Source organism: Prorops nasuta, unplaced genomic scaffold (genome assembly GCF_024137725.1).
Source record: "Prorops nasuta isolate Cenicafe-Biocafe unplaced genomic scaffold, Cenicafe_Pnas_1.2 PNAS00097, whole genome shotgun sequence".
NCBI classification, from domain to species: domain Eukaryota; kingdom Metazoa; phylum Arthropoda; class Insecta; order Hymenoptera; family Bethylidae; genus Prorops; species Prorops nasuta.
In genome coordinates, this window is record NW_027116894.1 from 132,687 (window position 1) to 158,212 (window position 25,526).

The 25,526-nt window shown below is 31.2% G+C and overlaps 3 protein-coding genes across 5 annotated transcripts; 1 reads left to right on the forward strand and 2 right to left on the reverse strand.

The window, feature by feature from the left end:
* Nucleotides 1–4,520: 4,520 nt before the first annotated feature.
* LOC136784916 (venom protease-like) lies at nt 4,521–9,700 on the forward strand. Its single transcript, XM_066745870.1, has 6 exons — nt 4,521–4,582; nt 5,817–6,149; nt 6,801–7,015; nt 7,568–7,760; nt 8,575–8,852; nt 9,351–9,700. Exons 1-6 carry the CDS (start codon nt 4,521–4,523, stop codon nt 9,644–9,646), a joined length of 1,377 nt encoding a protein of 458 aa, XP_066601967.1. The 3' UTR covers nt 9,647–9,700.
* A 588-nt stretch (nt 9,701–10,288) lies between these two features.
* On the reverse strand, nt 10,289–22,570 carry LOC136784910 (synapsin-like). Of its 2 annotated transcripts, none has more exons than XM_066745862.1 (11): nt 22,536–22,570; nt 21,042–21,093; nt 20,732–20,949; nt 19,993–20,320; nt 19,586–19,839; nt 19,389–19,524; nt 16,937–17,041; nt 15,959–16,164; nt 15,332–15,596; nt 14,122–14,347; nt 10,289–13,005 (listed from the first exon to the last, which is right to left on the reverse strand). In XM_066745862.1, exons 4-11 carry the CDS (start codon nt 20,251–20,253, stop codon nt 12,827–12,829), a joined length of 1,632 nt encoding a protein of 543 aa, XP_066601959.1. In that variant the 5' UTR covers nt 20,254–20,320; nt 20,732–20,949; nt 21,042–21,093; nt 22,536–22,570; the 3' UTR covers nt 10,289–12,826. The 2 variants fall into 2 exon arrangements, with proteins under 2 accessions (XP_066601959.1, XP_066601958.1); XM_066745861.1 differs by lacking the exon at nt 22,536–22,570 and adding an exon at nt 22,144–22,520.
* Nucleotides 22,571–23,145: 575 nt separating this feature from the next.
* Nucleotides 23,146–25,462, reverse strand: LOC136784914 (caspase-8-like). Of its 2 annotated transcripts, none has more exons than XM_066745867.1 (6): nt 24,740–25,462; nt 24,469–24,668; nt 24,197–24,401; nt 23,988–24,113; nt 23,510–23,644; nt 23,146–23,452 (listed from the first exon to the last, which is right to left on the reverse strand). In XM_066745867.1, the coding sequence occupies exons 1-6, from the start codon at nt 25,302–25,304 to the stop codon at nt 23,244–23,246; spliced, it is 1,440 nt and encodes a 479-aa protein (XP_066601964.1). In that variant the 5' UTR covers nt 25,305–25,462; the 3' UTR covers nt 23,146–23,243. The 2 variants fall into 2 exon arrangements, with proteins under 2 accessions (XP_066601964.1, XP_066601963.1); XM_066745866.1 differs by having other exon boundaries at nt 24,719–25,462.
* Between the last annotated feature and the right edge of the window lie 64 nt (nt 25,463–25,526).

Below are 25,526 nucleotides of genomic sequence, written 5' to 3' on the forward strand. Positions count from 1 at the left end.
TTGGTTGGTGCCTGGGGAGTGGGGGAGGGGGTTGAGGTCTAAAGGGGGGAGATTCTTCACGGTTTGTTCCTCGGGGTTATTTTCATGACTCGTCTCATATGTTTGCCTCATTATAACATACACCTAACCGGAATTAAATGTGCTGGCGCCCTCTTCGGACCATACCATTAAACGGAACTTTACGGGAAGGCGTATATACCTACATTACAGAGCGCTTTACTCGGCTTTAGTTATCAAAAAACAAGATTATTTGTAGATCGATTTTTTACTTTTGGCATCAACAACTTTCTTATCCTTGAAGAAGTCACTTTCGGATAAATCGATGAAATTTGAAATAACGTTATCTATGACAATTTAAACATCAGGCAAAAATCATTCTGTAGTGTCGGTATACACGCGCGCGCGCATTTTTGTTAAGGGAGCGTTTTGATCAAACGCGCAAATAATTTAAATGTTCGCAACCTCAATAATTTTTTGATACTAACGTAAACTATATGCATTCGGTGGATAGTATTTGTAATGATACTAATAAATTAGTGAAATCAATAAAAACCTGTAATGAGAACACGATTACATGTGTTGACTTATACACATATGGTTTACGTCATTATTAAAAATGATTTAGTTTGCATAAGTTTAGACATTTGCACGCTTGACTGACACATACCCTAAATTACGATTTATTTGTAAGCTCTCGTGGCCTTCGTTTAAGTCCACTACGTCAAAATCTGTAGCGACTAACATTAAAATTAGGCATACACTTTTCAGTGTGAGCAGAAGAATCCCCAAAAATAGGAGAACCATAATAAAATGAATCTGAATTGTCATGTATTTTTTTTCATTATAAATAAGATAAAAAATAAGAAACTGTTCTTATAAATAACAATTTTTAGTTTCTGTAAGAACCATTGCGGATAAATAAACTGCAGTAAAAATTTTGGTCCAGTTAGTTTGACAGATTTTTGGATATCGAGATAACCATTTAAACAAATTTTGTTTGAAAATAAAGAAAAAACGATTGTAAATTTTAGGTAACAAATGTATTATGTAGAAAATTTATACTTCATTATTGAGTTGTGATTGGCGCACTAAAATAAATTGATGTAAAATTGCAACGATAGTCGTGGACAATTTTGTAAGTTACGTTTGTCGTTGTGAATCTATATAGCTCTCCAAAAGAATAATTTAATAGTTATTACTGCGAAATAATTGATAAAATAAAAATGTGCATTTGAAACGATAATCGTTATAGTTACAAAGTTGCCCGCGTCTGCGTTCTAATTTATTTACATAAAGTTTTTTACAATGCGTATATTTTAAATCTTCATCTTCGTAGACATCATTCTCAGTGGTTGTATCCATTCTGTGATTTTTTCCTGACATTTTTGAAGCATTAGGCATTGCTATCTCCGCTCTCGACTCTCGCTCGTGATCACGCAACTCAGCTTACGCAATAAAATGCGGGCCTCTTTTGACACTCGCTTTTATCTCCTTAATTTTTTAAATGGACATGAATCTCTCAGTACAGATATATGCATCTCCCTAAGTAGTTATTTGAATATTTTTTCTAATGAAAATTTACTTTGAAGCTCAATTTCATATGTAATGATTGAGACTCTCGTTACTATTCTGTGTAACAAATTATTTTTCTCTCTCATCCAATAACATGAAAATGAAGGATTATAGGTGACACAGTGCATCGGTCGAAGATTTATGTTGAGAGTAAAAGGGAGGCAAGAGAATAAAGAAACCGCCTATATAGACTAAAACTGCATCAGTATTTTGAATTTCATCTTAAACTTTTCACTGTGTACTGTCTTGTTCTTCTATATAGTGGTTTACAGTTGGAAAGGTCTTTCACGAAATTTTTAAACAATATTAAAAAAAAAGTTTTTTCGATTAATTATAATAAAATAAAACTGTGGAAGTACGTACAATCTCGATCATTAATATACATATTTTTCAAAAATGGTACCTTTCTAAACTAAAAGTCAAAAAGCCATGAAAAATTACCTGAAAATTATTCATTATATATAATGAACTATAGGACAAGATTCAACTCTTTAGCAAGTTTGCTCGTTTTGAACATATATTGCCATGTTAAAACATCTTTTACGAATAGACGATTTCTTCAAAATTTTGGACAGCCCTAATCGCTTACCTTTTCTAGAACCGGAGACTACTTTTCGATAATGGAGCAATCTAGCAGCAGGGCTACTCAGGAGAACTTGCTGAATTTGATAAATTATAACTCACTTTTAATTGATCGCTTACTAATAAGTGCTTAATTTCTTGAGTGCAACCAGGGTTCATTTTTTCATAATTAAACTTTATAGTAAATATATAAAAATATTCTAATAATAGACCGGTCAGCTGCAAGTTATATTTGTATAATGGATTTTTTCTAAAAGAACATAGGTAAATTGTTATGATGGACGTTTAATTTTGACGTCACTTTGAAACCAAAAATTAGTAGGAGGGATCATCTTTTTTGTGTTAAAGAAGCTATAGGAAAGACCTCTATTTAGAAGAAAGGAGGAAGAACGTCGGAGAGAGTGAGTGAGTGACGTCGAGAGCAAAGTGTGTCGAGGTCTTTTCGTGGGCAGTCATACTTAAGGCCTTCTACCGTAGAATATGTAAGAATTATTGTCAGCGTCTTCCTTTTATTGCATCAAAAAATTATATTTTCCAATAATCCAAATGTTTTTAATCAACTTGTTTTGTACACCTACAAGTTAATTTTATCTAGTGATTTATATGTCTTTCAAACTTTAAATGTTTATTTTCTTAAATGACAAGTGACTTATGCTGAGCCTACAGAGCTGGTGCTATTTACAAAATTGTACCTAAGGTGTTCCGTTACAGCCCTTACAGCGTTAATCCATTATTTTGACTAAGATGATGACACCAAAAATTTTAAGTAAGTTATTCAAGTTGATAATAAATAAAACCTGCTGTTTAGTTATTTTATAAACGATACTTTTATTATCTATATAATTTCTTTATGATTTAATGTAGGCGGGAAAAGGTTTCTAATTTCAAATAATATTCATGATATCTTTATTACGTTAAACTAACAATTTTTTTATACTTATACTGAATTACATGAATAAATTCATTCAAAAATATAGTTGTTAATACCACTGTAAATCTAGTGTAAATATCCAAATTTTGTGAAGCTAAAATTTTAAAACGTGTTTTGATTGCATCATTATGCTATTTATTGAATCAAGAGATACAGTACATTGAGAACAATTTTTCTTAAAATCAATTAAATATTTGTTTGCAACAACAAAAAGAAATATTTAATGGATTTAAAGAAAAAATCTCATTGTACCCGCGTCTTGACAACAATTAATTTTAAAAGCCATCGAAACACTATACCTTTCAGATGAAAATTGGCGCTCACCTTTTTTTTTATGCACTTATTTTGTTGAAAATCTAATGAACTTTTATTATATGATATTATTGAAACATTTCAAATGAGATCAAAACGTTCAAATCGGATCACGCAATGCTGCATGAGAACATGCGATCATATGGCTCGCCATTTCCATCGTGCTGAAACTCTCTGTAGCTATAAAGTTATTCAGTTTCAATACCTTCTCTCTCTCTCTCTCTCTCTCTAATGCATTAATGACGATACAGGAAAGCTCTATCTGCCTCTCTTTCTCCTTCCTTTTATAGGCGCTTATAGCGGCAGCTGGGAAAATTACGAGAATTTCCGATTTGGGTAATTAACGTTAGTTTTTTTCATGGTTTTAATAATTATTAATTGAATATAATAAGCGTAGCTTATCACGAGGAAAATGATAAATATTTGTTATTGATATGATGTAAAAATGAATCGAATTTTTGGTTGGGGCATGCATAATATCGTTAAAAGTTCCATTAAATAATTATGAATTACAATTGTCAGTTTTATTATCAGTAGTGTAACGTAGTGAATAGATAAATATTGTTTAATAAATATCTCTATATCACTTTAAATAAAACTAGATTAAACCAATTGAAATCTTCAATTATTTACTGAGAAAGCAAATTAAATAAATATATATGCAGATGAGTAATTTATAATTATTGCATAGATTTAAAATCCAATGAAGTTCGATTATTTCTCATTGTTTTTATTACAGGTACTTTTAATACTGGAGAACTTTAATAAAAGGTTAATTTACTCTGTGGATCTTTATATTAGAATTACAATGGTAAAAACAAAATATAAATTTCAGCATTTACATTAAAGGTGCAAAAAATACAAGAAGTCATTGTAAAGTTGTCTATTTTCCACATGTCGAAAAGACGCTGAAAAGATGACATTCTATCCCGAATTTAAAAAATTTCTTTTTCGAGTCATGTTTTCGACTTGACGAAAATGCCCGTCAGAGTTTTTATCGACGACAGGACTCTTTCTCACTAGGCTTAAACATAAAGCGCTTGTCAAAAATAGTACCATACTTTAATTCTATGCATACTTGAGTTTCTAAACAATATTTAATTTTTTCAGACTTGTATATAACATGGAATATTCTGGTTGGGTGCTTGGTATACACCGAAGAAATAGTGCCTCATTATTCGCAAAGTAAGTTTAATATTAAAAATAAGAAAAACAATAATAATTAAGTGCCCACTTTCTGCGAAGACAATAATGCGTTTACATTGAAATTTTAAACAGATTCCTACTTTTTTATACTCATTATTTCAGGTTTTTATGTTTTATTAAAGTTTCATTTTCGTTGTTTCTGCATATAGTGTTTGACAGTGTAGGGAGTTTTCTATTGGGATCTGACACGTGGGCGGAGTCAATATATATAGATATATAGAAAATTCAATATGGCGCAGAAGTGCCTAAGTGTCTAAATGTCTATTGAAATTACAGGAAGGTTATAATGATTTCGATGGAGAATATCTGTACAAACTTTTCTCCCAAATTCAAAAGTTTTAAGGTTTTCAATAATAAATTGCAATTTATTGAAAAATATCCATAAGAATCAATGTAAAACCCGGGCTTCCTCTGCTTTCATTTTTTACCGCTTGGAGCGCTTCAACTATGTCAGATCCCAATAGGATATCAATAATTGCTTTATAAAAACTTACCGGTAGATGTAAGTTTTCTGTGTGTTTCACCTCACATAAAATCCTAAAAGAAAATAAATTTATATGTAAGACACAATTAATCCAATTATTATTCAAATATATTAAAGACACTTTATTAACTACATTTAATAAAATATAATAATCAGACATCACTGAATCGTTTGCTCCCACACAAATACAATTTCTTACATACTCAGTTCCCGAAGGAAAGCATAATGCACATGCGAAAACGACGGACGCGAGACGGTATGTCCACTAATTTATTTTTAGTTTTTTACACTCTCGGCAGTTCTTGTTCTTTCTTATTACTTACCTCTTCAGTGATAGATGATTCCCATCTATAGCGGCGGACTGCTCAGATTTCACTAAAATGAAACTCTCCGCTGATGCGTCTCGCTTTAAAAATCTTATAGCGTAATAACGTTGCTTTTTAGAGGGCTGTCATTTCGGTATCACAGAGTCGATTATTTCTAAACTCGAGGGTTGTCATCGAGACAGCCATGTACACCCATCTTTAGGGAAATGCAATGATTTTATTACGCCTTGTATATCTTTAAAAGATGACGCTGATCTCTTATTCCTAATCAATGCTATGAATGGCTATATCTTTTCCCGCCCTCTTCTATTCCTATACTCATTCTATCAAAGGTTTATCACTTATTTTCTCTACGCACACAGTTTTACATGATTTAATTAAAACGTATTATATTTTTATATAGCAATACATTTTTTAACTCTCTGTTTCTGTTTATTTTAGGTCGTAACGTACTTGAAAATCTCTCACCAATAATAGAAGGTCTTGCTTCCCCTGTAAAACATGCACTATCAATTGTACCCGAAACAGTTAATTCAAAAGCAGTGAATGAAGGTCTTTCTAAAGACAATTCTATTTGCTTAACGGCGGAAGGTAAAAAAGGAAAATGTCAAGATCTCAGTAGCTGTCCACAATTACTGCTGGATTTAACAAAGTTAAGGCAATCCCTATGTTTTAAAAGTTTATTTGTACCAGGAGTTTGTTGTCCGATAAATAAAACTGAGCATGGATCTGACAGGTATAGTTATTAAAATTTATAAATAAGGTGAAAGCTACTGATACGATTATTTTACGGCTTTTGCAAACTGAATAAATTATTAAAAGAGATTCTTATATATATATATATATATATATATATACATTTTGCTTATATAAGTTTGTGTTCCACACACTAAAGGTTTAAAATCTGTAAAAATATACTTATCTTTCTGAAATACAAGTGACAGCTAAGTAACCTTGACGGTTTTCATGATTTTGGGTCATAACCTTTTGAATGACACCACAAAAACCTACCTATCATGTGGGGGCCCTTTTCAAGACATATACTGCACATAATATTTCGCGAGGATGCTTTTGCTGTTGGTATTTTTATGTACTTATCATTCTTTTTTTACAGTTATATCTTGAACAAAGCGAACTTAAGTTGAAACAAAAATCCAATTCAATCTTCTTCTAGTAAAGATAGTATTGTCGTTTTTTTGACTAAATTAAGTACCGCCGTAATACTATTGTGTCAGGTGTTTTTTAATTTATATGTATTAAAACAAATTTCTATAATTGAACATGTGTACATTTACACATGTATGTTTCTTACACAGATTCATAATCATAAAAAATTACATATTATACTAATTTAATAACTTAATACATAAGAAATTTTAATTTTTAGTGTTACAGGTGAAGCATCAATAACTGAAACTACCAATAGGCCTAATCTGGGACCAACAAGACCATTTATTTCTCAACCTATTAAATTACAGCATATTCAAACTACCTATCGTCCTAGTTTGGAGTCTGTGACTGGCTTAAATATAATTTCAAATAATTTTAGTAATTTCGGTTCATTTGATATATCTGACAATAACGATCTTCAAACAGACGATGGTATTTATAAATACAAAAATAAAGTCTTTATTTTATAAAGTTTCCTGCACATTATTGGTAAAATTAGAAGCGACCAAAACGTATAATTTTAAATAGCCTAAAGTTGACATTTATAAGGATATTTTTTGACTGTTAGCAATACCAAAACTCTTCTGTCTCGTGCTATTTTAATATATTCGATTTACAAAACAATCTCTGTTGTACTCCAAAATTCGTCTTTTTAAACATGGAATTACCTACAACAACCTTTTTTATCAGAATTATTGGTTTTGTTGGTAAAATAGATTGAGTATTCTCTTGTATAAGGAGTAGATAATTAATAACAAAAATATCTTTTGTCGAAGAATATTCTAAAAATTTGTCTTAAAACTTGTTCAATGATATCCTTGTCGAATATTCTATTCCGACTGTTTTTAATTGTACGTATTTCGTAATAAGAATATATTTTTCGAATACGCTGTTATATATAGCGATTATTATATATACTGCATATATTACTTATTTAAAATTGTGAAATAAATAAATAGAATTTAACATTTCATCTTGTTGTAGAATGTGGAGTAAGAAATTCTGGAAAATATCGTATTGTTGGTGGTGAGGAAGCTTTACCAGGAAGATGGCCATGGATGGCTGCGATCTTTTTACATGGTTCCAAGCGTACGGAATTTTGGTGTGGTGGATCACTAATTGGTTCTAAATATGTACTCACAGCAGCTCACTGTACTATGGATCAACGTCAACGACCGTAAGTAAATATTTGATTTTTTATTTATACTCTTCGAGGAAAATTCAGTTAAAATCCTTTGTATATGCCATTAGATTATATATACCAATTAATAATAAATAGAAAATATACGCTTATTTTTTTATTAAAAACAGTGTCCCCTACCTTGAAATTAACTGTAAACAATTTTCCTAACATTCAGAAATCTCTCTCAAATACATCCTACAATAAAATACCCTCTTGACGTTTTTCTGTGTAACATAAATCGATTAGTTTAAGTGTGTACTATACTGACAGCCCACCAAAGCATATGCATAGGACTTCACTTTATGTCCACAAAATTATATAACATAAAGTCTCGTTCCCTATTTTGCTTTTCGGGACTTTCTCTATACGTAAAACTAGAAATCTATTTTGTCTTGGGAAATCTATATTTGCCCATTCCAGCCATCACTGACGAAACGCGATACTGAAAGAATAAATTGTAAGTTTATTCTTTGAGAACTGTTCGTTTATTAGTTTTATTAAACTAACTGAAATGTCAAAGAATGTTTTCCAATTTGATTCCGTTTATTGTAGTCCGATGTCAACGAGTCTTACACAAGATTGACATCCTAACTGTTCAGAGTGTAAATAATTGAATGTCGATCCGTAACAATTGGCAGTCTCACACAAGGTGGTTAGCTCTCTTTCAATAACTCTACGTACCCAATATAGCATTCGTGTTAGTCATTACATTAGAAGATCGTACTAAATAAGTTTTAATTCATTGAAAATTTTCCCTCACAGAAATTATATAGTATTGTAAGAAATAAATTTGACAATTTCTTTGCAGGTTTCTAGCACACCAGTTTACTGTGCGTTTAGGCGACGTCGATCTTCAAAAGAATGATGAGCCTTCATCACCAGAAACTTATGTAGTCAAAAAAATCCATGTGCACCCGAAATTTTCTAGACTTGGGTTTTATAATGACATTGCAATTCTCGAGCTAAATAAACAAATAAAAAGGACGCCATATATAACACCAATTTGTTTACCTTCGGCTCGATATGAAAATGAACTATTTATTGGATCAAGACCAACTGTTGTTGGTTGGGGAACAACTTTTTACGGTAAATATTGTAAACTATACACCTAATGTTAGGATCTAAAGTTAAAATTTAAACTCTTAAGTTCAGGCATTGCGTTGGTTGAAATATTTGAAGCATATCACGTAAGTTATAAATTTTATCCGCTTCTAGCAGCTGAAGTTTGAGTTCAAATTCCACGATTAACCCTGGCATAAATCATTTTGTCGATGTCCCGTTAATGGATTTTTTACGGTGGGATAATTTTTACGATTAGCACAAAAGCGAGAAAGAATCGGTTGGCTGTATTAAAGCCTCTCTTAATTTTTTAGTTATAAGGATAAAGATGTTAGGCCATTATGAAAGAAGAAAAAGAGGAATATTTTAACGTTTTCTTGTCGAGAAAGTGGGAACAGTAGAAATTCTCTGTACATACAATTTGTTAAAACTCATCCCACTTACTCAATAGAACTGCTATAAAAGCCAGATCTCATATTAGAATTATACAAGTCAGCGTAAAGGTTCATTATGATTATTTTACAGGAGGAAAAGAAAGCACGGTACAACGGCAAGCAATTTTACCAGTGTGGAGAAATGAAGAATGCAATGCAGCATATTTTCAACCTATTACTAGTCATTTTCTTTGTGCTGGATACAATCAAGGCGGAAAAGATGCTTGTCAAGGTGATTCTGGAGGACCTCTTATGCTCAGGGCAGATGGACATTGGATGCAGATTGGTATAGTTTCCTTTGGAAATAAATGCGGAGAGCCTGGCTATCCTGGTGTATATACTCGTATAACAGAATATGTAGACTGGATTAAAACTGTATTTACATAATAGTTGGGACCTTCGTTATTAATTAGGTTCTATTTTTTGTATAAATAATAAACATGTAAAGCAATAGCGTCTTTCTTATTATTTCATAAGTCGAAACAAATTCCTTTTATTAACTTAATAATCTCATTGTTCTTATTTGCAACATTTTCTTATTTACTCTGTTGTTATAGGTGTTTGATTTTGATAGTTATCGATTCACAAATATTCATGTTGTTTTTGAAATTGGAATGAGGTTGGGGTATGAATGTATGTGTTAGCTTAAGTATGTGGTTATATTTAATTTTACGAGCTTCAGGCCGATTAGTTTTCGAAGCCAATAGGTTTGGCAGAGATGTGTGATCTGATTGGTCGAGAATGGTCTTAAAGACCTGCATTGTTTGTATAATTGCAGGAATATAAATGCTTTAAGAACTTGGATATTTCACAGAAATTAAGTATTTGCCGACTAATTTTGTTTATAAGAAAGGACAAGGGTCAATAAGAGACTTTTTTCCCTAAAAAGGAAGAAAATATCAGATTGATGGCGCGTATGAAAGTGTTGCATTTAATTCTTTTAGATTGTTTTATATTTTTGTATGATTTGTATCACAATATATTTTGCAGTATATTTCTACTATGGTTCTATTCGTCAATAAACTAGTAGACTTTTCAAAATACTGATTTCATTTATTGTAGTTGACAATGAAGATTTACAATAGATAGATGAAATACAATAATTAAGATATTTTGAGCTTTGTGAGAGAATCGATAATGTGAATTGTCCGATTATAAGTCTGTTATTAATTTTGAATTAGAGGTTCTAAGAAAAAGATGTTCATCTTTTCCTTTGCAACTATTGACTCAAACTAACTGTTAGGGCTGAACGCTTGTGTCTTCCACCCAAAAGTGCATCATTAAACGTTATTATCTTATATGGTAAGATTTTTGGGCAAGCATGGTCAATATATGCATCCATTATTTTCTAACGTTCGATTGCTATCGATGCTCATTGGCCACTTGCTATTTTTAAGGCCTTAGTAACAAGGCGAATAATCTGGCGTCAAATTGGTTCGGGTTACACCTACACTTAGGAGTTTTATCTAGTGGTGTTTTATTTTGGTGTAACCGAAGCCTTTTATGGAAATGCCATTTTAACAGTTTTTTATAATTAAGCCAGGGATTAGACATTTTTGCACTTATCGACTTCTCGCTATAGTCATCAGTAAGAATGAGTTTTTATTAGTGACTGTAGTAAGCAGTTTAAATGTGAGTAAAAATATCCAAGCCCTGAATTAAACTGTTGAGTTTAATTATAAATGGTAATAATGCTAATGATAGTAAGAGTGATGGTATCAGCTATGTATCACCCTGATGGGGAAAGGGGGTCGATTAACGTTACTCGTTGTATGTGTTACTATATAAGCCACTAAGCCTGCTATCAGAACTATCTGACCTGAATGTGCAATGCATATAAGTATTTCTAAGCGTTTGTGCACTCTAAATCATTTTTTTTATTTTTCTTAATTTTAAAGTTGTATATATTCTTACCAACTATAGAAAATGAAATTTGTATGATCATAATTTATTATTGCTGGTATTTGCACGTATCAGACATACCTACACTCTACAGTATTGTTGTATATATTTAATGCATATTACTATATCACTTAGCAGGCACCAAAAGTATCTCAGCACATACTTTTATTATTATACTACCAAATTACATGTACATATATATGTATATATAAAGTAAGCTACATACACATACAAATATATAGCGACCAGACTGCGCATCTATAGGACTATATATAGGCAGTCTAGTGGTCCAGTGTTCAGGCGAACTAAAAGAACGAGGGTACAAAAGTGGGCACTATTAAAGGATACAAGGTAAGTTTTTCACGTGTGAAACAGTAGGAGGTCCGATGAAGACACCAAACTGTCGGTCGAAAGAATTTTTGATCGGAAAAAATTCTGAAAGATGACTGTTTGAAAATACAAACGCTAATATCTCAAGATTGCGTAAATCGATTCGGTCATTTTTAATCTTATTTAAAAACTTAATGCAAATCATAATATGATGATAAACCAAACTCTATTTTAATAAATTATTCGAAAAAAAGTGAAATCAGAAAAAAATTGTACCTAAGGGCGGTACTAATTGGTATAAAAGTATAAGAGCTTGAGTTCGCGCGCGCGGCTTTCTTATTTTAATTATTTGCCGTCGTCGCACTACCATGTTACTGATTCTAAAAAAATCGATTCCATTGATTCCGAGATTGTTTCTCTTTTCTTCATGTTACATTGACAGTTGGAAGGAACTGATATTTTTTCGTATCATCGGGTCTTATTCTAATCAAACGATATTTACTCTGATAATGAGTAATTAATTCTAGTATCCAACCAACTGCATTCCAATATGCAATAACTTATGTACTATATCTAATCTATTTTCACTTTATAGCCTCAGCACCATGGTATACATACTTTGGAATTAGTTAATTTGGCTATAAAAATTAGAGCTATTTTTCAGAGTGATGAAACAAATGTTGGAGAGTAGTATAAACAAAATTATACTTATTGCCGATTATTGCTCAACATATTGTCCGACATATTGCAGATGATGTTTTCAACTTTAATAATGTGGTATTCGATTCGTATATAACTAGCGATCCGTATACCCGCTCCTTAACAAATTTGAAGTGATTATCTCAAATAACATCGTTAGCAGTAAATGTTTTAAGAAATAATCTCATTTTTTCATGTTTATTTATTTATAACATGTGTACAATAAGTATTAACGTCTACTCAACAGTTTTTCTATGATCTGTTATCATTAAAGTAATAAAATATTGCAGAACACCCGACCAGAATGCGTCAACTAGAAGTTAAAATACCAAAATACGAAGAAATCGAGGTGATAACTTGAGTTATCACCATATTTCAAAGGCTTCATTAAAATAATAACTAAAAAAGTTTCTCTATTGTTACATTAAGTACTACTGGATCTTAAAATTTGAACATATTTTAAACTGCAAATACATAAATGTTGAAGTTTGTAGGTTATTGAAGAAGGTCAATGTTTACAGTCTTCATTACTATTGTGAAATCCAACTGTCAATTAAAAATGTATCGCTTCATTGAAAATGATTTTGCTTATACTTTTGAACATTGTTAAATATTCTTTTATATAGCTGTTGGCATCTACATATCGCCAAATATACCAGCAAAAGTTTTTCTTAAATTTTTCATGGTGTCTTCGGTATCTTCTCCTTGAGTTTGAGATTGACTACCTTGTCTATAAAATGGAGCTCTAGAAGGCGCAGGATCTTCTGGCCGGCGACCAACTGGTGCAGTACTTGTCGTTGTACTCGATTGAGAAGCTAAAAAAAAGTTTAGTCTTTTAGTTACTTTACATATTTTTGTTGCAATTTATTTAACCGTAAATTTTATTCTCAACATTTATCGATATGATATAGGGTGACACAGGTAACTCTTAACACACACACACACAAATGTTCGAAACTTTTAAATTTAGAAGAAATTATCGTGTAAGATTAATGGCAGTCTTCATAGTCAATAACCATAAGAAAAGTCCATATTAGCGATATTACAGATTAATATATCTAAACTGTAATGATATTATTTCTTGAATGACTTTCATATTTTTTCAAGATCTTTGGAAAAACTAGAAGCTTATCTATAGCGAAGTATTGAAAAATAAAATAATTGAAATACATTGATATAAAAAAACTACAATAAAATTAAAACATTTTCCAAGTTTAGTAAATAATTTCCTCAGGATTCTAAAGAGCCCTATCATATTAAAATCCATCAAAAGATAACATCGTTAAATTGGAAATAATAATTTGAAGAACGGGCTTCTAAAAAAAACGTGTCAAATCAGCATACAAGAGCAGTTGATCCGAAGTTTCGTCTAAGAGTCGATTGCACTAATCCGAGTTAGTCTTTGGTAACAGCAACGTACTTCATATGTACAACAGGAACTACTGTTTAATCTGAATTTAACGAGCTAAACCTTGATTAAAGAGATAATACACCGTCCCTAACTGTTCCAATCCCTGAAACAGCTTATCGCATAAAATTTCAATTCCCTAATTAACATCGTTTAAGAATGGACGAGGGTTGGGAGTGAAAATTTAAAAAGTTATATCTCGAAAACTCTTTATCGTACAACGTGGGGCAAATTAGTGTGTAACACATCAGGGTATCTATATGTTTTACTGTTACTTATCGAATGTTTAGTTTCTCCTCTCTATTTATAAATCTCATTAAGTATATATACCAATATAAACAAAGCTACATTATTTTTTGAAGGAGTGATAAAATTTAATACGCAACTGTATACGCCCAATTTTTATCATAATTAAATACTGGAAACTATAGAAAAACTTTAATAGAGCAGATCATGGCCCTATTATGTTACATAAACGTTAAATAAAATTAATTTATAAATGTTAAAATATAAAGGGAACAACCTTTCGAATCACGGCGTTGCAATTGATGATAACTGTCCGAAGCTGTAATTCCATCTGTCGCTGGACCAGTGGATCCAATGCTACTTATCGTTGATATCGAACCCAAACTATTATGCGACTCTAAATGAGCTGCAGCTTGGTCTTCTGCGGGGCTTGTTACTTGACTCGAGCTCGACAGAGACCCTCTTGGAGCTGTCTTCGTTGAAGTAGTATGTCGACAATAGACCTGTGAAAAAAAGATAAATATCTTCTCTTTTAAAACCTTTATATTCCAAGGAAAATTAATTTACAGGAGAAAGAAAATTTCTATATTCGAGCACCGTGATAAAGAGCTTCGACGAATTAATTATTAATGACACTGTATATATAGCATCATGTAAAACGTGACCGCAAATAACTAACTACGTGGTATCATGAAATGAAATATTTATACTTCTTTCGAGAAGGAATTGTGACAAAATCGATATTTTCCTCCTATTTTGGGAAGTCTTATTTATTATGAAAAAATTGATAGTATTTGCAAATGTTTTCATTCGTTATGATTTTAATTATATATAGACTTAAATTGTTAATTTCTATCTAATAAATAATTGACAAAAATAAAAGACCTAGCATAAAACCTTGTGTAAAAAAACTTCCTTTAAACTTTTGTAATTTTTAGATATGTTTTAATTTTTGTGATTCTGAATAAATGTCTCAATGAGAGTGTAGTCAGATGGTAGAATTATGGTTTCTACGTTAGGAGCTAAAAATATGGAAAATCCCAGTTCTTAAGATAATTAGAATGCATTCAAATATTTGGGAAACAGTATGCTTTAGTGGAAAATTCTTAAGAACGATATTGTAAGGATATGAATGCTTCGTCACATCTTCAGTAAGTAATGTAGAAAATTATTTGGATTTTTATTCGTAAAGGCAAGAGCAATTTCGCAAGCTCCAAACAAAGAAAACCTTGAGAGATCTGTAAACTGCACCAAGTAGTATCTTCTTTTTGCTCATGAGAGAGATGGATAGCAGTAGAAGTTCCACTTATATGGAACATAGAATTTAATTCGGGGTGCAGGGGAAGAAAACAAACACAAGGATGCTAAAAACTAATTTTAATAAAGTTCATTGCACAATTTTTATTTCCACGTCCGGGACTACAACCAAGCGATTTTTAAGCTAAATTGTCTAGGTGCAATGTTAGAGTAAACTTTGTTAAACGTACCTGCATTTTAGCTGCTACAAGATCCGCTATATGACGTCGATCCTCTTCTTGAGAGTCCCCTATTAAAGACAGAGCGCTATCGTTGACTTCGATGATATGTTCTTTACCATCCTTTCCTACCAAAAGCTCTATTGCACATATGTCTAACCCCCCAAATAATTGCGCAATGTGATCAAGCCATGTACGATGTCTTTCGCTTACTGCAAGCTGTTCTAACATAGCTGATCCTGTATTAGACTTCCAATTACCACTAATACTCTTCCGCCTGAAATATGTATAAATGTTATTATTTATAATTTAATAAACATTGAGAAGTTGCGATATAAATTTTATAAATAATACACCAATCACCACTCTTCGAGCTATCATATAGGCTTTTCCACGCAAAAAAGAACGTATTTTAGATTATTCATGCAGTTTTCTTTAGATTTCTAAGCGAAATTGAAGAATTTTTAATGTATTACCTATATAGTTTTTGAGATGCATCAAGTTAGAAAATATTTTTAAATTAAAAGATTAAAATTATCGATACATTTTTACGTGGAATGGCTGCCTACGTATACTTTATTATCTTTTTATTTAAGCAATAGCAGATTATACGTTACTGTTAGTTCATTCTTTACTTACATGAAAGCTTTGTAATTATTTCCAATTTTTTGAACGTGAACATCGTACTTAGTATCTATATATGGCTCTGCCGTACAGTATGCATTCGTCAAAGCAGCAAGCGAGGCTAAGTCCAAAAATTCTTGGTTTGTTTCTGCTCTCGCCTTACCAACCCCCCGATGAGCATGGCCTAGTTTAATCACTACAGGATATCGCGAAGCAGTTACCTATGATCCCATAAGGTATGTAAGTAATTGCTTTATAACAATATCATATAAATTATTACAAAATATTAATAAGCAAAAAATTTTAAATCTGGTTTATTTATTATACATGGAACTTTAATGATTCAACCACCGTGTTCGCCTGAAATATTTTTTGCTAGTGAATGAAAATGAAGAATTTTTCTTTTTGTGGTATTTATAAATTTCAGGAGGATATTTTATAATGATGTTGGATTTAGTTGAAATGAAAATATGAAACAATAATTGGAGATCGAATTAATTTTTTTAAGTAAAAACCTATAATTTTTTGTTATAGAAGAAAAAAATACAGCCGAAAATAGGATAATTATGATGAAAAACTTTTTAAATTTAGAACGAATTTCTGTATCATTCGAAAGATATGCAACAAAGACTGCAGAACTGTTAAGGTCACTTGATGAATGTGTGTTGCTCAGAAATTATATATACAACTCAAAAAATTGTTAAAAATAAAGGTTAATAATTAAAGCAATGCCGCCCCTCCCCCACTTTTACCTCGCGAACTGCTTATCCACCTGTCTGTATGTTAACGCGTCAATTAAACTCAAAAGTCCAAAAAATCAAGTTATTAAGCGCGAAATATTTTACCCTTGCAACTTTGCAAGGGTGCGTGTGATCGCCTAGTGACCTCAAAGATTGCGTAGTTCTTGTTATATGAGCTTTCGACTGGCACAAAATACGTTCCGAATTTGATAATTTATTTTTAAACTATTAACGGAAGTACTTAAATACTTACCATTTCACGATAGTCAGGATAATAGGTTTGTTGAATTAATGGGAAATTTTCTTTTCCTAAACGTCGTTGTAGGCCCAATAAATGTCCAAACACCCAAGGCTTATCCTGTTAACAAAGATATAATCTATGTTATAAAGAGCACAACAATAATCATATTTTGGCTTCATGGATAACATTTCTGAGGCTAATGTTGATATTTTTAAACTTTAATCTATATATATATGTATATAAGCTAATTATTCAATGTCAAAGCCAAGAGCAAAAATATCACTTCTTTAGAATTTAAACAATTTTTTATTCTCATTCTGCTACCCGAAATATAGGATGATTTTGTTTATTTTGTAATATAAAGAGTAGCCACCTGTACATAAGAATTTATAGTTAGTGCATTTCTGGAGCAATTCTCAAACAGAGTGCTCATTGCTGGCAAATGAAAAATAAAATTTTTTAAGAACAAAACCAAGTTAAACAAATCATTAAAAAACAAGAATTAATAAAATGACATTCGACGTAAATATGAAAGTGAAATATTGTGTTCTATATTGCAATCAAACTATTACTTGATATTTCAGCACTATTTATTCAATTCTAAAGCAGAATTTTGTTTATTTCAAATTTAAAACATATCTGACTAGTATAGTCTGAATCTCTCCTACGAAACACCTTAGAATTCAAAGGTCCAGAAACTATTCTTCGCTTAAAAAAAAAGTGCACGACAAGCACTCGAGCGCAGCGAAAGCTAAGCAATCGAGTACTCTCATCACTTTCTCAACCGACTCTTTCTACTTGCGCTTAGTCTAGATTTTCCTGCTTTGCTATACTGGATGGATCTTATCGATGCGCGTGTAACGATAGAAAAGATACCAGATGAAGCATAAGTGAAAGTGGACGATGTAAGAAAGTGTGATGAGTGCTCGACTGCATAGCTTTCGCTGCACTCCACTGTACATTCCATCTAAAAATAACACTGAATCCTAACAATCAATAACTGAAATTAATTCTCTCAGATATTTTGTAGAAAGTTTCTGCTATAATTCAAACTATTAACTGTTTGAAATCTTTGAAAATGATTCCAGAGCTCCCGATGATTATTCATAACGAATATTAACGAATGGTGTTTTAAATAGTAAATATAATTTTTACGAATTCGGAATTTTACCACTTCTGCAACAAACATATAAAAAAATTAGAAACCTTCTAAAAAAAAATTTCAGTATTTAAATATGTAACTGTATACTATACGAAGTGTTCTGGTATGGAAACAGGAAAAACCAATAGTATTTTATATCCTAAGCAGAGTTCCTTAGAGTTTCAAATTTTATACCACCCTTACAAACAACTAAAAAAATTAGAAAATCCCTTAAACCCTTGACAGTCGAGTACACTGTACCGAATTGATTCGTTGGCCTTTCAGATAACTTCATTCCGTACTTTCTTTGTCGATCTTTTATATATCACTATATTGCTGAAAGATGGACACTTCAGTACGATACATGGGCTTGTGCGTAGATGCATCATGAGAGTCGCCTCTCTCTTTTATGATCGTATTCTTACACATGCCTCCATGTCGATTCAGCTTTAAGTACTACAGTATATGTTACGAGAACTGTGGTATCGGACCGTCGAGCCATGTGAAGAAATGTCTAAGGGTACGTTCGGGTAGCCCACTCTTTTCACTACCAACACTAACGTTATCATTATTGTTCGTGAAACAAAGTAACTCTATATAGGTACTGCTACGCTACCCGAACGATATGGTTGTGGTAATTTGGTAAACAACGTTAGTTGCATTTGGAAAAGATGCTATTTTCATTATGAACAATGCTGCGCGTAGAAAATTGCTTGAAATGTGTGCGCAGTAGCGTTGATAAGCTAATAGCACGCTCCTTGAACTTGCCCGAAACAAGGTCAGCAGGGAGAAAGATTTTCATTTATTTATATCCAATGAAAGTTGGTTGATATCATTAAATAAACGCTTACGTCACAGCACTGTTCATTCGTGCTACAGCGTAGTTTCGCAAACGGTTGTAGTGCAAAATAGCGTCATCCCGAAAGTACCCTAAGGCCCGGTCTCACAAGCCTTGATTAAGCTGGATTAAATTAAGTATGCTATATTATATGTTACACTAAATATAGCATACTTAACGCAATCCAGCTTAATCAAGGCTTGTGAGACCGGGCCTAAAAATTAGATTATTAGCGTCGTCGAAAGTGGATAGCGCTACAGTAGAAATGTCAGTTAAGTAGAGTAATTGGATAACCCAACGTGGAGCGTCGAGTACGCGCGCGCGTTCACAGATTTTCATCAAATCCTTGTATAATTAAAGTTGGAAAATTGAGTTTTAAATTTGAAACAATCCATGAAAATTTATTCCGCTAATATTATCCACGAAATAAATGCGCAAGTATAGCATTGAGAACACATCGTAAATAAAAATAAAATATTTCTCACCTGAAAATTGTAAACAGCAGTAAGATTGTTAATGCTTGGAATTCCTCCATACATGAATCCCAGAAGCAAGTTCTTATAATCTTCGCCAGCATCTCGTAAATTTTGACGGATTAGCAAAAAATCCGGTTTGAAGGATCTATAACCGTAAATTTATAACATTGGAAAATAGATTATTTATAGGAGATAAAAAATCTTACCGAATCACTTTGGTTCCATTGCGATATGCAGCCATTGAAACTATAGTTCCGGCTTCACTTCCAGTTAACGAAATTTCACGGAATTCTGTCTGTTCTACACGTATCTCATAGTCACCGTGCAATCTGCGTCCTCGAAAATATTTACTCCAATCGGTATTCTGATCATCGATCACCAGTAATATATAGTGCTTGTCTTTGCTATATGATTGACTGCGCGTAGCTCCTGATACAGCTGCGCCTAAAATAGAAGCTCCCTGAAAGAAAAATATCCTTTGATTTTATTTAAGCGTATACAAATATTAGAGGATTTCATATGTGAATCGTTTCTAATAAACTTTATTTGATTAAACAAAGAAAGACTTAATTTAAGTTTATTCGTCTAGACAAAAAGTTGAATTTGTGTTTACCTGATCTCGTGCAGCTCCTGTAAGACTGTGAACTCTCTGAAGTAAACTTTCTCGTGTCTTCGCAGGGGATGAAGGAGCACTAGTGGTTTTTGATCCAGATTTTAAGTTAAGACTGAGATCAACGTTGACTGTTTGCGAAGATCCACTTGGTAGTGCACCAGATACCGAAGATGGATTTAACGGTTGTATTGGCCCGGATTGGGACTTAAGAGTCCGACCTGAAACCTCTTGATATGGCTTCGATGAATCCTCATGGGCCATAGAGGCCAGCCCGGATTCTGAGTGTGGTTCATCGTCAAGCTCCGAACTTAAGTCTCCTGACGAGAATCTATAAAGAATACAGGACAGTTCTCACTTTCGTAAAATTTTGATTCACGGTCTAATTAAAATTAACATTAGATGAAAAATCGAAAAGGCTTCGCTAACAACTAGCTCGAGAAGTTAATTGGATAATTTTTTCTATTATTTTTTTAATCGAATAGAATTATTAAAATTAGTACTAGAGTACTCCAGAAGTATCCTTAACCAAGTCATAATTGCATTGAAAAATTAATTTCAAGCCAAATATTTGTCAGCTTCGCAAGTCCCTTTTCAAGGACATGTTGGGGACTTGTATTTTGTAATAAATTACAAATAGAATCCGTGAGGGTTAACTTTTCACGTTCTTACTTTGCTATATACTTATAATAAATATTGATTAATGGCCAAATATTATTTATATTGGTAAAATAAGATTTACCGTCGCTTCAGGTAATTAACATTTGAAGTGAAAGATTGGCGAAAGCTGGAGAAGGAAATGTTGCTGGTTTTTGATGCAGTTCCACAATTTACCGCAACTGCTTCTGACGTTAATTTTAAGATAGTCCTTTGAAACTGATAATGTTTAAATTAAATGACAGCTTTTCCTCCGCTTCAAAACAGTTTTGAAGAATAGTAATTCGTTGCGATCGTCGATTACTGTAATTTATATTGTAATATAGCTTTTCATATTTATTAATCGATAAAGAAATAACGAAGAAAAATTAAACATTTCCATAAATTTTACATACTTAACGTTTGAAGGTTTCTTATTTTCTGGATTTTCTTAAGCCAAGTAAAAATCTGAAAAGGACAATATAATTATGGCAATGCTGCAAAATTTATGGACTCGCGTTTACGTACCCTATTCCCTTTTTATTGCAGATAAAAAAGTAAAAATAAAACTATTTAGCCAATTTTCTACACATTATACGAGCTAGTCATGCAGAATCATATAAATGCAATTTGTTTCACTGAGTCATGTCGGAACTTTAAGGGGTTGTAAGGCTAATATAGGGGAGTTTGCTCCCAGCAAACTCTTTATAAATCATATAGGTTCTTGAGTTACTTAAAAATATCATATATTCGGTATGGTGTAAATTTAAATGGCGTTAGAATATATAAAATCATGACTATAATATTAAATCTAAGGAATAAACAAAAGCTTGATTATTTTATAACGTGAACAATATTTTTTCTTAATTTCCGAAAAAGTGTAATCCTTTTCGTCCTTTCGTGTGCGACAAATGCTTCATTAATATTATTATTTCTCAAGTTTCCAAACATTCATGATAAATTTTACTCAAATTTTAATGAAATTAAGAAACATTCTGTATGCAACTCGTACGTAATTATATATATGTATATATTTAGCATTACTAGGATTTCATTTTTTATTTAAATTCGGAAATTATAAATATCCGATCACAAATTGGATAATATACATTAATGAGGACATTCATCTTATGTCATAAAGTTCTTTATTTTAATATCCATGCTTTAAAACAATGATAAATCTCAAATGTAGTAGTATATATGTATTAATAGACTTGCATCGTCTATATTCAAATATTTTGCACTATTTTTTAATATTGTAATTGTTCTTTGCTTGATATTCCATATGTTAAATAAAACTATATTTTTAATTTCTAATAAAACTAAAAATAATCTGCCGAATAAAATGCTCCGACTTGTACAAATTTAGTCAACGGCCTACCTATTGGACAGATAATTCTATGCTTCAATTTTCTGGATAAAATCTAAAAGTGATATTTATAGATTTTACATTCATTAAAAGAATATGTTATAAGCTTTCAAAATTTGTTTCGATCGGGTAATAGAAGTTTGACGTACCTGTACACAGTGTCTGTCCTATGCACTAAAATACTTGTGAATTAGAGTGAGGTTCTATGAGAAAGGGTGTCGACCGACGGGTGGGTGGTTAAGGATCGATAAATTTGTCAACTGCGCGCGCTTGCGCTCTTAAACCACCATCTTTAATATTTTCACTTTCTATTTCCTTATGCTTTCTTTCTTCAGATAGAAACTTGAAAAACCAACTTTCACGTGACAAGGAAAATTATGTTTTTTCTGAATTGTCGCGCATATGACATCATTCGTTTACTCTTTCATAATAATTATAGTAAAGAGCTAACACAGCTCTTTATAAAAAATTTTGTGTGTGTTGCTATAATTTTTATTAATAAATTAATGTTAACTGTAGTAAGCTGGGACAGAAAACCAACCTTTTTGTATTTGAAATTTTGAAGTATATATATTAGTGCAGAAAAGTTGTCTCTGGAAAGAAAATATTGGACAAAACATATATATATATATATATATATATATATTAAAAAGTTATTAATATTTGACCCTAAGAAATAAAAATTAAAGTTTTTCATTTTTTAAAAACTCTCCTGATTTTAATTACCAAGTTGAATTATAGTGCGCGTTCATGAAACACGTTTTTAGCACCGTTAACGTTACTGCGCATAGAAGAAGCAGTTGAAATTGTAAATATATAGGGATGGGCAAGATGGGCTTCTCGATATCTATACTTAGAGATATCGATACTTTTCCTTAAACTATCGAGTATCTGGGAATCGATACCAAACGGAACAATTTTCAAGTATCGATAGTTACAGCTCGATCCAGAATCGGCTATCGATACTTTTCCGGCAAAATTTGTTTATGCAAATAATATGGATTGACATTAAAGACATTCAAGACTCAAGTTAGTTGTTGAATTTAATGAATTTACAGAGCCGCTAAGCCCCCAGGATGCTCCGGTACACCCATACTTACTAATTCCCAAAAAGTATAAAAAAATGCCATTACTTAGATTTTATAAAAATATATTACTTTATAAAATTACACACATAGAATTTCAAATAATTCTGTAACAATTCATTTGTAAAACCTATCTGCAGTTTTAAATTTATTTGTTTAATGTTTTATTCATTATTTTGTGGTAAATAACTAGGAATTAAAAAGTCTTTTATTAACCGGTTATAACATACTTCAGGCAACTGAGCTACTGGATTTCCTTCGTGGATTCCTCTTTTCTCTTCTACTGATTTTATTACTTCTGATGTAAATGCGTGAAAGTTGATTGGGTGGCCTTTTTGCAAAACACGGCATATCTCTTGAATAAACCAAGTTCCTGTATGATCAGAGTAAATAATATAATAGTTTTCAATCAAATCAGCTTACAAATTACCTTCTACTTCATTTCGCATTGCTTTGTAGCCTCCCAGAGTTGCTTTAAACATACAAAAATTTTTAAAGCGTGTAACATCTGAACAAATTGTTTCATTTATCTCATCTGTTGTTAAAAAAGAGTCTGGTGGTATTCCTGTTATAATAAATGTATAAAATCATCATTATGAAAGACACATTTTTAAATTTATAAGTCATAAGCAGGGTTCTTTTCTACTAATGGAACATAGTATTGAGTTATTTGACTACAGCACTTTCTAGCATGACATTTAATAATATCTTTCAAACCACTAATTTCATGTCATATTAGTTCAATAATTATCAATGATCATTGCATAGATATCACTTTTACTTAACTGTTCACAATTGTATTATTTAATATTACATTAAAGGAGGATATAAAATATTGAAGTACTATAGTTATATAACATAAACTCATCTACTATTCTACACTTTAGAAAAATAAAGTATACTATTACCTGCAACTGTCCCTTGGCAAGCTTGGATAATTACAATTTTAATAACATTTTTTAATATAGATGAACAAATCTTATCATTCATAGTGTCAAAAGAAATTTTTCCCTTGTCTGAAGCTACAACTCCTCCTGTTTAAAGATATGAAATAATTAATTAAAAACAGCTTTTTATTCAGAAAGTCAACTTCATTAGTTATTTTTAATAAATTTACCATTATATCCATGGGTTAATATGCAAAAAAATAAACAATCATATGGGTCTTTTGGATTTTCATAGATTTTATCTTGAAGATTTTCCATTATATTTATTAATTTTTCTCTCTTTATATCATTATATATACATACTTCAAAACCAAGACCCTTAAATGTTTTTTTTAGATTTTCACAATCAAAATTTGTGCCATATCGATCTTTATACTGCAAAACAAAACATATTTTATATTTGAATCATAACAAACTTATCAAGTTATAAGTATTTAAATACCTGGGGTCCTAAAAATAATTTTTCATTGATGATGATGCAAAGTCCTTTTTTAATATTGTATAGATTTTTAAAATGAGTAGGTACCATTCTTATATTATTTAGCACAGATTCTTGTTGTTTAAGATCTTCACAGATAATATTTGCTAAATTTAATTTCTTTAGATTTTCATATAAATTTTTAATATTTACATCATTGAAACCTAAAGATGGATAAGATAAATATGATCATAGTGAATAATACAAAGAGAACAAAATAATAATATGTGTATACCTGGTAAAATATTGATATATTTTATATCATGCCAAAATAAAATATGTAATTCTAAAGATGAAATATTTTTTAAACCAGAGTGATATTCAGTTTGTATATCTTTCTTGATAGCTGCAATTAAGACATTTGTTTCATTCTCATTTAATTGTTCACATAGATTATACAAACATTTCTTTAGGGTTGAAATGTGCTTGGAATATGATAGTATATTTGGAGCATATAATAAGTGTAACGGCCTTAAAGGTATGCCTAATTTTTTTATTATTTTTTTATTGTTAATCAAAACAATTGCTTCTAAAAGCTTATGTTTCCAATTTTCAAAAAAACAATGATTTAATACAAACTGAGTCAAAATATTATTGAAGTCACTGGTATTATTAATACAATGAATAATATCTTCCACACTTTGGTGATTACACATTAAAAACAAAATAGATATTTTTTCATCTATATCAAGATCTTCTTCTATGTTTTTCAAAGAAATAATATTCAGTCTTTCTTCTATTGTTTCAAACATATTTAAATTGTTATGATGGATAGTTTTAGCATCTATTTCTAAAGCCATAATTCTCAATTGCTCAAGAAGTACTGTATTAGAGTTTGCTTGAAAATTCTGTCATTTTTAAATATACATATTATAATAACAATACTAATTATTATTAAATATGACAGAACGTCCAATGGAGTACAGAACAATTGTCTTGTCGGTTGTCAAGTCGGCAATCTTTGGGCTGCTTTGGGCGAGAATGCATGACAAGATTGGGCAAGATCAGGGGTAGGACACTCA